General features: G+C 47.7%; 1 protein-coding gene and 1 long non-coding RNA gene across 3 annotated transcripts in view; one reads left to right on the forward strand and one right to left on the reverse strand.

Annotated features, from left to right (window-relative positions):
* On the reverse strand, positions 1-6,838 carry LOC119623340 (uncharacterized). The gene is made up of 3 exons (XR_012094607.1): positions 6,477-6,838; positions 663-768; positions 1-239 (listed from the first exon to the last, which is right to left on the reverse strand). It is a non-coding gene; the product is annotated as an uncharacterized lncRNA (long non-coding RNA).
* P2RX4 (purinergic receptor P2X 4) overlaps positions 6,729-12,148 on the forward strand; it is a 23,892-nt gene continuing 18,472 nt past the window's right edge. The window contains exon 1 of one of the 2 annotated variants that reach the window (XM_008004980.3): positions 6,729-6,932. In XM_008004980.3, coding sequence (XP_008003171.1) covers positions 6,799-6,932 — 134 coding nt within the window. In that variant the 5' untranslated portion in view covers positions 6,729-6,798. The remainder of the gene's footprint in view (positions 6,933-12,148) is intronic. The other variant, XM_008004979.3, reaches the window with a different exon arrangement.

Raw genomic sequence — 12,148 nt, forward strand, 5'->3', positions numbered from 1 at the left:
TTAAGTAAAAAATGAACATTTATTATAAGATTATGGCGGTATCTCAAAGGTAAAGGTGAACGGGGGGAGGGGACAAAACCAGGAAGTGGAAGCTCAGCAGAAACCAGAGGCTGTTCTCTTTGTCTCTCTCACCTCTGTGCGTCTTTGTCCAGCTGTTTGTTTCATTATTTTGCTTCTGCAGATTACTGTTCTCAGCTTCTCCATGCATGCGATGGTTATGTCAAATCAGTTCCAATCACCTGCAGAGAAGAAAGAGTTGTCTCTATCCCAATGCCAAAGCCAAAGGAGAGACTGGCCCGGTTGGGTCAGTTTCCCACCTGTGGTCCAGTCAGCTATGGCCAGGAGGATAAGGTCACATAGTATAAAAACGGCTGCTGCACCACCTCTGCGAGAAATGACAGCCTAGAGGAAGCGGGTACTGATGAACTGGCTTCACCAGCAACAAAAGAACCAGAAAATCGAAACTGCTCCAGTTGCATCTGAACTAAAAAGAGGCCAGGCGCAGTGGCTCACGACTGTAATCCCACATTTTGGGAGGCTAAGGCAGATAGATCGCTTGAACTCAGGAGTTCAAGACCAACCTGGGCAACCTGATGAAACCCCATCTCTACCAAAAATACAAAAAATTAGCTGGGCATGGTGGCACATGCCTGTAGTCCTACCTATTTGGGAGGCTGAGGTTGGAGGATTGCTTGAACCCAGGAGGCGGAGGTTGCAGTGAGCCGAGATCATGCCGCTGCATTCCAGCCCAGGTAACACAGTGAAACCCTGTCTCAAAAAGAGAAAAAAAAAAAAAAAAAAAAAAAAGAAAGATAAGCTTGGTGTGAGGGCCTGAGATGCTCCCCTCTGAAGAAAGAATATGAGGTCTGGCCCCATAGATTCATGATATATACTTTGCTTTTCTTGAGACGTTGGTTGTTTACTCCCTGTTTATTGGATTATCACTGAGACATAACTCACATATCATACAATTTACTCTTTTTAAATGTACAATTCAGCAGCTTTTAGTATATTCACAGGTTCCGCAACTATCACCACTTTCTTTTCCAGCACATTTTCATCACCTTAAATGGAAACCTTGAACTCATTAGCAGTCACTTTCCATCCTTTCTTTCCCCCAGCCCCTGGCAACCACTAATCTACTTTCAGTTTTCTTTTGTTTTGTTTTGTTTTGAGACGGAGTTTTGCCCTTGTTACCCAGGTTGGAGTGCAATGGTGCGATCTCAGATCACCGCAACCTCTGCCTCCCAGGTTCAAGCAATTTTCCTGCCTCAGCCTCCCAAGTAGCTGGGATTACAGGCGTGCACCACCATGCCCAGCTAATGTTGTATTTTTAGTAGAGATGGGGTGTCTCTATGTTGGTCAGGCTGGTCTCGAACTCCAGACCTCAGGTGATCTGCCCACCTCAGCCTCCCAAAGTGCTGGGATTACAGGTGTGAGCTACCGCACCTGGCCTCTACTTTCAGTTTCTATGGATTTGTCTATTCCAGATATTTCTTATACATAGAATCATACAATAAGTGCCCTGTCACATCTGGCTTCCCTCTCTCAGCGTGGTGTTTTCAAGGGTCATCCGTGGTATGGCGTGTGTCAGTGCTTCATTCCTTTCTGTGGCTGAATCACAGTCCATTGTAGGGATGGACCACATTGTGTTTACGTGTTCATTAGTTGATGGACATTTAGGTTGTTTCCACTTTTGGGCCATTATGAATGCTGCTACGAATACTCACGTACAAGTTTTTGCATGAACATCTTTTTTTTTTTTCAGAGCAGGGGTGAAGTTTATTTGAAATGCCTTAGAACAGGAAAGGAAGCTGCACTTGGAAGAGACCCAAGTGGGCATGGGAAGGTTAAAGAGACAAGGTCAAATGCCAAACATATCTTTTCTTTTTTTCTTTTTTTTACCTTGAGACGGAGTCTCGCTCTGTCACCCAGGCTGGAGTGCAATTGTGTGATCTCGGCTCACTGCAAACTCCACCTCCCAGGTTCAAGTGATTCTCTTGCCTCAGCCTCCTGAGTAGCTGATTACAGGGATTACAGGCGTGCACCACCATGCCTGGCTAATGTTTGTATTTTTAGTAGAGATGGGGTTTCTCCAGGCTGCCCAGCCTGGTTTTGAACTCCTGGCCTCAAGTGATCCACCTGCCTCAGCCTCCCAAAGTGGGATGACAGGCGTGAACCACTGAGCCATGCCCAGAACATATCTTTTTAATTCTCTGGGGAAATCCTGGAAGAGGAATATCTTGGTCCTACAGTAATTCTATGTTTAACATTTTGAGGAACTGCTGTTTTCCACAGGAGCTGGACCATTTTACATTCCCACGAGTAATGTGTGAGGGTTCCAGTTTCTCCACATCCTTGCCAGCTTTTTGATTGTCCATCTTTTTAATTATAACCATGCTAGTGGGGAGGAAATGGTATCTCACTGTGGCTTTGATTCGCATTTCCCTAATGATAATGATATTGAGAATCTTCTCGTGTTTATTGATCTCATGTGTATATCTTCTTTGGAGAAATGTCTATTCAGATATGTTTGCCCATTTTTAAATAGGGTTATCATTTTATTAGTGAGTTGTAAGAGTTCTTACGATATCTGAAATATTAGATCCTCAACAGATATAGGATATGTGAATATTTTTCTCATTCTGTGGATTTTTCCCTTTCTTGATGGCAACTTTGAACCGCAAACTTTTCGATTTTGACTGAGTAGTCCAATTTATCTATTTTTTTCTTTTGTTGCCTTGTTTTAGGCAACAAAATCTAAATCTAAAACACCACTGTGTAATCCGAGGTCACAAAGATTTGCCCCTATGTTTTCATCAGAGATATTTATAATTTTAGCTCTTTTATGTCTTTGATCCATTTTTAATTTTCTTTATCTCTCTTTCCTTATTTTTATTATTAAGACAAAGTCTCATGTGTCACCCAGGCTGGAGTGCAGTGGCACGATCTTAGCTCACTACAGCCTCCACCTGCTGGGTTCGAGCAACTCTCCTACCTCACCCTCCCAAGTAGCTGGGATTACAGGCATGTGCCACCACACCCAGCTAATTTTTGTATTTTTAGTAGAGATGGGGTTTCACCATGTTGGTCAGGCTGGTCTCAAACTCCCAAACTCAAGTGATCTACCTGCCTCCACCTCTCAAAGGGCTGGGATTACAGGTATGAGCCACACCTGGCCAATTTATTTTTTTTTTAATTTATATAGCCAGGACTACAGGTACATGCTACCATGCCCAGCTAATTTTTGTACTTTTTGTAGAGATGGGGTTTCACCATGTTGCCCAGGGTGGTCTGGAACTCCTGAGCTCAAGTGATCCACCCACCTCGGCCTCCCAAAGTGCTGTGATTACAGGCGTGAGCCACCGCGCCTGGCCTTCTTATTTATTTCTGAGACAGGGTCTCACTCTGTCACCCAGGCTGCAGTGTAGTAGCACAACTGCAGCTCATTGCAGCCTTGACCTCCTAAACTCAAGTGATCCTCCTGCCTCAGCCTCCCAAGTAGCTGGGACCACCAGCATGCACCAGCATGCCTGGCTAATTTTTAAAGTATTTATAGAGATGGGGGTCTCCCTATGTTGTCCAGGCTAGTCTCAAACTCTTGGGCTCAAGCAATCCTCCAACTTAGTCTCTCAAAGTGCTGGGATTATAGGAATGGGCCACTGTGTCTGGTCAATAAGTTAATTTTTTAAAAAGACAGAAATCAAGGGCAACAGTGTAAACAAAATAATTTTCTTTTCCAAATCATTTTTAGGATCAGCTTCTTTGGTCAGGCCTAATGATGTTACCTACTAGTAATTTATAAAAACTTGCATTTCTACATTTTTCTTAACCGACCCCATTCCAAAACACAAGCAAACCATCTAAATTCAAGATTTGTAAGGTTGGGACTAATACTATAGGGTAAGTATGAATGAAGGCTGGAAATGTGTTTTGATTGCTGCCATTATTTTTTATTTATTTTTTTCTGAGATGAAGTTTCACTCTTGCCACCCAGGTGGAGTGCAATGGCGTGATCTCAGCTCACGGCAACTTCTGCCTCCTCAGTTCAAGCAATTCTCCTGCCTCAGCCTCCTGAGTAGCTGGGATTACAGGCATGTGCCAGCACGCCCAGCTAATTTTTTATATTTTTAGTAGAGATTTTTTGTATTTTAGTTTCTCCATGTTGGTCAGGCTGGTCTCAAACTCCCAGTCTTAGGTGATCCACCCACCTCAGCCTCCCAAAGTGCTGGGATTACAGGCGTGAGTCACGGCGCCTGGCATTTTTGGGGGGTTTGTTTGTTTTGAGATGGAGTCTCTGTCACCCAGGCTGGAGTGCAGTGGCACCATTTCAGTTCACTGCAACCTCCGCCTCCCAGGTTCAAGCAATTCTTCCTGCCTCAGCCTCCCAAGTAGCTGGGATTACAGGCACCTGCCACAACGCCCAGCTAAGTTTTTTGTATTTTTAGTACAGATGGGGTTTCACCACGTTGGTGGCCAGGCTGGTCTCCAGCTCCTGACCTCACATGACCATCCGCCCACCGCGGCCTCCCAAAGTGCTGGAGTTACAGGTGTGAGCCACTGTGCCCAGCCATCTTTTGATTCTTAAGGAAATGATTTTTAAGTCTCCTTCCAATGAGGATTTAGCAATGGAGTTTTCTTCTTCTACAGATAATCTGAGGCTTCCCAACTGCACCAAGCTCCATTTGGGCAGAGACCTTACTTGTCTGTTCACTCCATATCCCTAGCATCAAGAAAACTGCCAAGCACAACACAGGCACTCAGTAAATTTCTGTCAAATGAATGAATAAAATACCACCACCTTTTCCTGGGACCATTTTGGACCAAGGTTGGCATAGGCATCTCTGTTCCTCCCTGTAACTTAACAATTCCATCTCTTAGAGGCAGATGCTGCCTGTTTTCTGCAAATTTTATTATTCACCTCTCTATATTGGGAAAAACAATTTGGTGTGGTTTACTTAGGAATCTCACATCCAGGAAATGAACTAAAAATGTTGTATCAAAGATTATGCATAGGATCCACAAACTAAGAAGCAAGCAGATGAGAGCAGTTAGAGGCATCATGGGATATTTTCCAGAAGAAATGGTCCATGGATTAAAAATTATTATGATGAGTCTGCAGTAATATAGAAACCAAGTAGTGGGAATCAGAAAATGAAAAGTACAGCCATTGACTGTGATTACAAACCAAAACTTTATACCAATTACCTGCTGGAATTTATGCTGCATGAAGGCAGGATATTTTGCTTGTCCTGTTCACTGGACAGTACCTGGCATATGGGATGTGCTTATTAATATTTTCTGAATGCATTAGGGAAACTAAATATAACATTCACCTATGAAAACATATCTGGGCCAGGCGCAGTGGCTCATGCCTGTAATCCCAACACTTTGGAAGCCCGAGGCGGGCAGATCATGGGAGGTCAGGAGCTGGAAACCAGCCTGGCCAACATGGTGAAAACCTGTCTCTACTGAAAATACAAAAATTAGCTGGGTGTGGTGGCGGGTGCTTGTAATCCCAGCTACTCAAGAGGCTGAGGCAAGAGAATTGCTTGAACCTGGGAGGTGGAGGTTGCAGTGAGCCGAGATGGTGCTACTGCACTCCAGCCTGGACAAGAGTGAAACTCGGTCTCCAAAAAAAAAAAAAAAAAGAAAGAAAGAAAAGGAAAGCATATCTGAAGGGAATGAACAAATAAATATACATACGGAAAACTGTATTCATGGGGTAGAACCCTGGCTGTTTCCCCCACTTTTGCTATTTCTCAATTCTCCCCTAAACTTGTGATAGCGTTTTCTCAGTGGAAAGGATGACCACAGAATCATCTCCCCTGGGCTGCAACTAAGGAAGTGTCTGAATTGGAGAATGTGGCCAGGCTTCAAATCCAGGAGGGGCATTTTACAGGGTGTGTGGCTCTCACCCAGGGCTCACAGGACACCTGATACTTAGGCCGTTTCCCAAGAGGCTGAGGACAGCGCGGCCCCAGCTCCCCCAGTTTAGGAGCCTGCACTGGTGAGCGATGGCTGCTCCGCACAGCCCCTAGGTCCTCTACGGAAGTCCCTGGCACCTATCTGGACCCCTAAGGGAGGTCGCTTATTACCCCTCACTCGAACTCGGTCCCAAATGAGAAGCGGCCCCCATCTTCCCCGAAAGGGTCTCTTGTTCTCCCTGGCCCTCCTGCGAAGGTCATTACTCCCCAACTCGCCTTTTTTGATGTTTTTTGGTTCCTGGTTTTTTAAGGCAGGGTCTCGCTTCGTCTCACAGACTGGGGTGCAGTGGCGCCATCACAGCTCACAGCAGCCTCGACCTCCCGGGATAAAGCGATCCTCTCACCTCAGCCTCCCCAGTACCTGGGACCACAGGCGAGCGCCACTACGCCCGGCTTCTTTGCTTTTGTGTTTTGTTGTTTGTTTGTTTGTTTGAGACGAGGTCTCCCTATGTTGTCCAGGCTGGTCTCTAACTCAAAGGATCCTCTCACCTGTGCCTCCGAAACTGCTGGGATGACAGGTGTGAGCCACCGCGCCCGGCCCCTCGCCAGCCTTCTGAAGGAGCCTTTCGTCCTCAAGGCCAAGGGCAAGGCCACCCCCTCCCCGCGAGTTCCATGCCCCCTAGAGGGTCACAGTTCCAGACGGGGAGGTGGCGCCCTCCCCTAGGCCCGGGGCCCCGACCGCCCGGTGCCGCCTCCTTCCGGGCCCTCCCCGTGATGACGGCGCTGCGGGCAGGCCAGGCGGACTGGGCGGGGCTCCGAGCGGGGACTGGGACCCAGACGGGCTCGGGGACAGGGAGCAGGCGGCGTGGCCATGGCGGGCTGCTGCGCCGCGCTGGCGGCCTTCCTGTTCGAGTACGACACGCCGCGCATCGTGCTCATCCGCAGCCGCAAAGTGGGGCTCATGAACCGCGCCGTGCAGCTGCTCATCCTGGCCTACGTCATCGGGTGAGCGCGGCCGCGCGGGGCAGGGCGGGGGGGCGCCGCGGGGGCTGCCGTCGGGTCAGCCCCGTGCGGCGGCTCATCCCGGCTTCGGTCACCTGGGCGAGTGCGGGGGCGGCGAGCCGAGGCGGTGACACCTTCCCTGGGCCCCAGCCGCCGCGCCGGGTCCCGGGGGCGGGAGGCTGCTTGCTGCTGTTTGCTAGCCTGGGCCGGGCACGGTGGCGCACGCCTGTAATCCCAGCACTTTGGGAGCCCGAGGCGGGACCATCGCCTGAGCCCAGGAGTTCGAAACCAGTTTGGGCAGCATCGTGGGACCCCGTCTCTGCAAAAAATTAAAAATCCGCCGGGCCTGGTGGCGCGCGCCTGGAGTCCCAGCTACTCAGGAGACTGAGGTGGGAGGATCGCTTGAGCCCAAGAGGCTGAGGCTGCAGTGAGCTATGATCACACCACTTAACTCGAGCCTGGGAGACAGTCCGAGACCCTGCTCTTTACAAAATAAAGGCAAAGCCTGGCTAGGCCGTTACCCTCTCCTCTCTGACCCCCCAGAGTGCCCCTTGGCTGTAGGGGCTTCGCCCTGAACGTCTCAATCTTCGCTCTCCACTTCCCATCCTGCTGATTTGCCGACAAAACCAAAGCTTGGAATTTCCGCTTGGTTCCTTCTGGGTCGGTGGCTTCTGGTCATTTCTTTTGATCACTAGGCAGTATCGCTATGTGGTAGTAGCGAGGTCAGACTTCAAGAGTAGTTAAAGTTTGCTTCCTTTGTTTTGTGGGATTGTGGGGCTTTTATGGTACCTGCCCTGGCCTAGTCAGTCATTCCCCATGCTGCCCCCTTAGGCTAGAGATGCCCTGCCGCCCTCAGGCCTCGCTGAATGTGCCATTGTACTTGAAGGCACCTGTTAGTTTTGTTGTGTTGTGTTGTGTTGTGTTTTTGTTTTTTTTTTGAGACGGAGTTTCTCTCTTGTCGCCCGGGCTGAAGTGCAATGACACGAGATCTCGGCTCACTGCAACCTCCGCCTCCCGGGTTCAAGCAATTCTTCTGTCTCAGTCTCCCGAGTGGCAGGGATTACTGGTGCCCGCCACTACGCCCGGCCAATTTTTGTATTTTTTAGTAGAGACGGGGTTTCACCATGTTAGCCAGGCTGGTCCTGAACTGACCTCAGGTGATCCGCCCACCTCAGCCTCCCAAAGTGCTGGGATTAGAGGTGTGAACCCCCGCGCCCAGCTGGCACCTGTTACTATTGAATACAATCCGAGAGAGAAGATGAAAATTCCTTGCCACTTGGGGCCACTTTAAAGGCTTACCTGGGGTGTTCTTGTGTCTACAGCTGCTGGGCTGACACGTATTGCCTAGTGCAGTGGTCCCCAAACTGCACATTGGAACCATCTGAGAATCTTTGGCTCCCGTCCCCAGACCCTTTTTTTTGTTTTTTTAAGATGGAGTCTCCCTCTGTCGCCCACGCTGGAGTGCAGTGGTGCAATCTAGACTCATTGCAACCTCCACCTCCCCGGTTCAAGCGATTCTCCTGCTTCAGCCTCCAGAGTAGCTAGGATTTACAGGCGCCCACCACCATGCTCGGCTAATTTTTGTATTTTTAGTAGAGATGGGGTTTCGCCATGTTCTCCAGGCTGTTCTCGAACTCCTGACCTCAGGTGATCCACCCGCCTCCGCCTCCCAGAGTGCTGGGATTACAGGCATGAGCCACCGCGCCCAGACGCGCACCCAGACCACCTGATTTAATTGCTGTAGAGTATGATCAGCTGCCCAGGTGATTCTGATGTTCAGCAACGTTTGGGAACCAATGAACTGTGTTTCCCAAGTTTACCTGATCATGGAAGACTCGTGTGCGGAATTGTTTAAAAGCAACAAATCCCCCTCTTTGGGGTGAGGTTTGGAATCTTAACACTGCCCAAGGGAATTCCCATGATGGAGCAGGTTTGGCTTCCAGTATCTGTCAGCAGCAGCAGTAGGTACAGACAGTATTCAAGAGGATGGCTTTCCAGGTGCAGACTCAACATCAGAACCACCTGGCCCACACCCAGATTTGGACTCATTGGCTCACACCTGTAGTCCCAGTGCTTTGGAAGGCCAAGGTGGGAGGATTGCTTGAGGCCAGGAGCTCAAGACCAGCCTGGACAACATAGTGAGACCCCATCTCCAAAAGAAAAATAAAGGTTAAAATGGTAAATTTTACTGATGGAGTTGTGTAAAACAAAAAAAAAATTTTTTTTTTTTTGGCCAAGCGCAGTGGCTCATGCCTATAATCCCAGCACTTTAGGAGGCCAAGGCGGGTGAGGTCAGGAGTTCGAGACCAGCCTGACCAACATGGTGAAACCCCGTCTCTACTAAAAGTACAAAAAATTAGCTGGGCCTAATCAAAAAATTAGCTGAGGCCTGTAATCCCAGCTACTTGGGAGGCTGAGGCAGGAGAATCGCTTGAATCCAGGAGGTGGAGGTTGCAGTGAGCCGAGATTGCGCCGCTGCACTCCAGCCTGAGCCACAAGAGCAAAACTCCATCTCAAATATATATATGTATACATATTATATATATACACATACACATATGTGTATATATACACACACACACATATATATATATTTGAGACCCACTGCTAGCCAGTGAATTGAACTCACATCCCTGGTTGGACCTGAAGCATTGGGGGGCAGGAGCTCCCCTGCAGCTTTTTGCTTTTGGCATTTGCTGCCAGTGGGAGTATCAGTGCTCATCTACCTTAGGGTACCTGTAAAATTACGACTGTGGAAAATATCCATAGTGGTGTTGCACTGTATGGTAGCCACTAGTAACTTGTACCTATTGAACACTTTAACCGTCCCTACTCTAAATTGAGATGTGCTATAACTGTAAAATACACACTGGATTTCAAAGACATAAGTTCAGAAAAAGAGGCTGGGCACAGTGGCTCATGCCTGAGATCACAGTACTTTGGGAGGCTAAGGTGGGAAGATCGCTTGAGCTCAAGAGTTTGAGACAAACCTGGGCAACCTAGCGAGAACTTGCCTCTACAAAAAAATACAAAAATTAGCCTGGCATGGTGCACACACCTATAGTCCTACCTATTTGGGAGGTTGAGGCAGAAGGACTGCTTGAGCCTGGGAGGTTGAGGCCGCGGAAAGCTGTGATCGTACCACCACACTCCAGCCTGGGCAACAGAGCGAGATGCTGTCTCAAAAAAAAACAAAGAGTACCACTGTCACATCAATACATTTTTTATTGATGGCATGTTAAAATATTTTGGATATATTGGGTTATACAGAATATATCATTACAATTCATTTTTCCTGTCTCTTTTCTTTTTTCTTTTTTTCTTTTTAAACGGGGTCTCGTTTTGTCACCCAGACTGGAGTGCAGTGCACTGCAACCTCCACCTCCCAGGCTCAAGTGATTCTACCATCTCAGCCTCTGGAATTATGGGACTACAGGTGCACACCACCACAACTGGCTAATTATTGTTTTGTTTTGTTTTGTAGAGATGAGATTTCTCATCTCTACAATCATGAGGTTTCCAAGTTGCCCAAGCTGGTCTCGAACTCCTGAGCTCTAGCAATCTGTCTGCCTCGGCCTCCCAGAGTGCTGGGATTACAGGCATGAGCCACCGTGCCTGGCTCTTCCTATTTCTTTTTACTTTTTGACATGGCTATGAGAAACTTTTAAATTACAGGGTCTTGCTCTGTGGTAGCACACGCCTGTAATCCCTGTACTTTGGGAGGCTGAGGCAGGTGGATCCCTTGAGCTTAGGAAATTTGAGACCAGCCTGGGCAACATAGTGAAACCCCATCTCTACCAAAAATACAAAAAATTAGCTCGGCATAGTGGCGCACACCTGTAGACTCAGCTACTTGGGAGGCTGAGGTGGGAGGATCACTGTAGCCTGGGAAGCGGAGGTTGCAGTGAACCGAGATTGTGCCACTGCACTTCAGCCTAGGCAACAGAGCAAGAGCCTGTCTCAAAAAAAAAAAAAATATGTGGCTCGCGTTATGTTTTTATTGGACAGCACAGCTCTGTAGGATTGCTTATGACGTATTCACTATCTCAGTCATGAGAATCTTTAAAGCAGTAAATGCTTTGCTTTTGTCCATCTTGCTATAATCAAAACTGACTCAGGACCTGAATTAAGGCTTTTTTTTTTTTTAACCTCGTCTCTTAACTTTTTCATCCAACTCATCTTGGTGAAATTGTGGTCTCTTCTTATAGCAACCCTTCCTCAAAAAGAGACCAAACACACAATTCCCATCTATCTAACTCTGTTAACAATCATGAGATGAGGAAATAATCACATGATAATGAGTGGCATGAAACCCTGTGTCTCTAAATGAAGCAACTCACTGTGCTTGATGAGTACATCAGTCTTCCTGCCCCAGGCTTTTGTGTGTCAGACTGGAATTAAATGGAAGCTTACACTGCAGCTGAATTCCTAGAAGCCCTGGACTTGTCAGGGGAAAAGCCCATTGGGGGAAAGCCCATCTCTAGGCTGGGCAATGAACTTGGAGACTGCTTGATCAGACACACTCTTAAGTAACCAAAACCGTTCATTTCTTTTCTTTTCTTTCTTTCTTTTTTTTTTTTTTTTTTTAAGACAGTCTCACTCTGTTGCCCAGGCTGGAGTGCAGTGGCATGATCTCAGCTCGCTGCAATCTCCACCTCCCAGGTTCAAGTGATTCTCCTGCCTCAGCCTCCCGAGTATCTGGGACCACAGGCACCCACCACCACACCCAGCTAATTTTTTGTATTTTTAGTAGAGACGGGATTTTACAATGTTGGCCAGGCTGGTCTCAGACTCTTGACCTCAAAAAAACCAGTGAATTTCTGAAGTCTCAGCATCTAGGACTTAAGGAGAAACCTAGCATTTCCTGATTCTATAAATAACAACACTAATAGTCTCTAGTAGATGTTTAACAGCAGTTCGGAGGGGAGGGGTTCTGATTTGTAGTACTGGCCAATTTCCACGGTGTCAATACTTGCTCCATGACCAACCATGACTCACAAACGTTGTTGTAAACATTTGACATACATTAGTTCATTTACCCTCACAACAATCCTGTGAAGTTCTACTGTCATTCCCAGATTATAGAAGGGAAAACTGAGGCACAATGAGGTTAAGCACCTTGGCCAAAGTTATGTCTCGTGAATGGTGGAGCTGAGCCATGAACCAAGACCTGCTGCCTCTAGTGTGTCCTAACCCCTATAAGCTAATGCCTGTAGATG

Source organism: Chlorocebus sabaeus, chromosome 11 (genome assembly GCF_047675955.1).
Source record: "Chlorocebus sabaeus isolate Y175 chromosome 11, mChlSab1.0.hap1, whole genome shotgun sequence".
Lineage (NCBI taxonomy): Eukaryota > Metazoa > Chordata > Mammalia > Primates > Cercopithecidae > Chlorocebus > Chlorocebus sabaeus.